We start from the raw sequence: 1,507 nt of genomic DNA on the forward strand, positions 1-1,507 counted from the left end.
TTTACATAGTAAAATAAACCTTCTTTGTAAATAAATCTTCTGTGATTGTTACTTACTGATGCTCTTGCCAGTAAGAGAGGGGATGCTGAGCCTACGAGCCATGGTGGGGGATTTCTGCTGTGGAGGAGTACGGCTTTGCTTGCTGAGATCATCATCTGACACCGGGGTGATCAGCTCACCGATGAGTATTCTTTCTAAGCTTCCGTCATCCACTCCCTTCCCTAACCAACGGCCACACGGGAATCTGGAAGGAAGATATCACTTTCAGTCATAGCCGAATCAGACACTGACAACTGGCAGTACTTGGCCACAAAAGGACCTTCAAGTGTATCCGATCCAATAAACAAAAATAAAATATATGGCTGCTTATCAATCCTTTGATATGGTGGTGGCATTTTTTTCTCACCTAGTGTAACACATTTACTGTCCACTACTCTATATAAATGCAGAAGCAGTGTTATTGAGTACAAATGTACAGATCATATTGAAGGACTGGAAGGTGCAATATGTTACATAGACAACTTGTAAACAGATGTATATTGTACGGTGGATAACCAAGATTGCAGAAAATATCCGGAACAAGTCTCGCTCCTTATTATAGGGGACAGAAAATAAAAATATTCTGAAATAATTCCATGAGCACCTGGAGATGAAAAGGCAGCACCCCCTTACTCTGACAAACAAGCATTATCCCATTAATTCTAAAAGGATGAGATCACTGTACAACTTACTTGTATGTATGTCCAGTTATCTCATTTCTGACCATGACGCAATCCACCAACCATTTGGCCAAAAGTCCTGAGTTGTCATGTCCCAGCTGGACGGTTGTGAGTTTGCCAAGATTCTGACACTGAATGATACAAAATTTATTATTATTAAACATATTTAAATACACATAACAAAAATTCATTTTCAACTTGGCTTTGGATAGTGTCTGGTTTGTATTAAAGTCTGTGTCCTGTGTCCTCAATGGGAAGAATTAGCCTACTTATAACAAAAATTCATTTTCAACTTGGCTTTGGATAGTGTCTGGTTTGTATTAAAGTCTGTGTCCTGTGTCCTCAATGGGAAGAATTAGCCTACTTGTCCCAGAGACAATCACATAAGGTCAGTAAGAAAATTAAAAAAAAAAAAACTTTTAATGTTAGTAACAAATGCCTGACACAGATCGACCTCTCTGCCACTTCTCATCTTATAACTGAGCACAAATAAATCAATCATCCAGGATTAGCATATACTTCCTGCATGAAGATGGCAGCTCAGATGACACAAATCATGTAAATCCCAGCGCTAGAGTCATCTTAGAATCACTGCAGACTTTCACTTTGCAATAGTGTTGAAGTATGATCACTGGGGAGGAGGAGATCTAGGCTATGTACACGTTAGACTTTTGTCATTGGAGAAGATCTTTCACGATTCTTTCCAACGACAAAATACTAATAGATGAATGACCGGGTGTTGTACATACAGTGCCGTTCTGCTCTATTGGGAGGAGAGGGAGGAGAAC

The 1,507-nt window shown here is 39.5% G+C and overlaps 1 protein-coding gene across 1 annotated transcript in view; it reads right to left on the bottom strand.

The window, feature by feature from the left end:
• DENND5B (DENN domain containing 5B) overlaps nucleotides 1-1,507 on the bottom strand; it is a 66,535-nt gene that overhangs the window by 9,097 nt on the left and 55,931 nt on the right. Inside the window, 2 exon segments of the mRNA XM_072398967.1 lie at nucleotides 57-244; nucleotides 732-980. Coding sequence (XP_072255068.1) covers nucleotides 57-244; nucleotides 732-980 — 437 coding nt within the window.

The sequence above is a fragment of the Pyxicephalus adspersus genome, chromosome 2, assembly GCF_032062135.1.
Source record: "Pyxicephalus adspersus chromosome 2, UCB_Pads_2.0, whole genome shotgun sequence".
Lineage (NCBI taxonomy): Eukaryota > Metazoa > Chordata > Amphibia > Anura > Pyxicephalidae > Pyxicephalus > Pyxicephalus adspersus.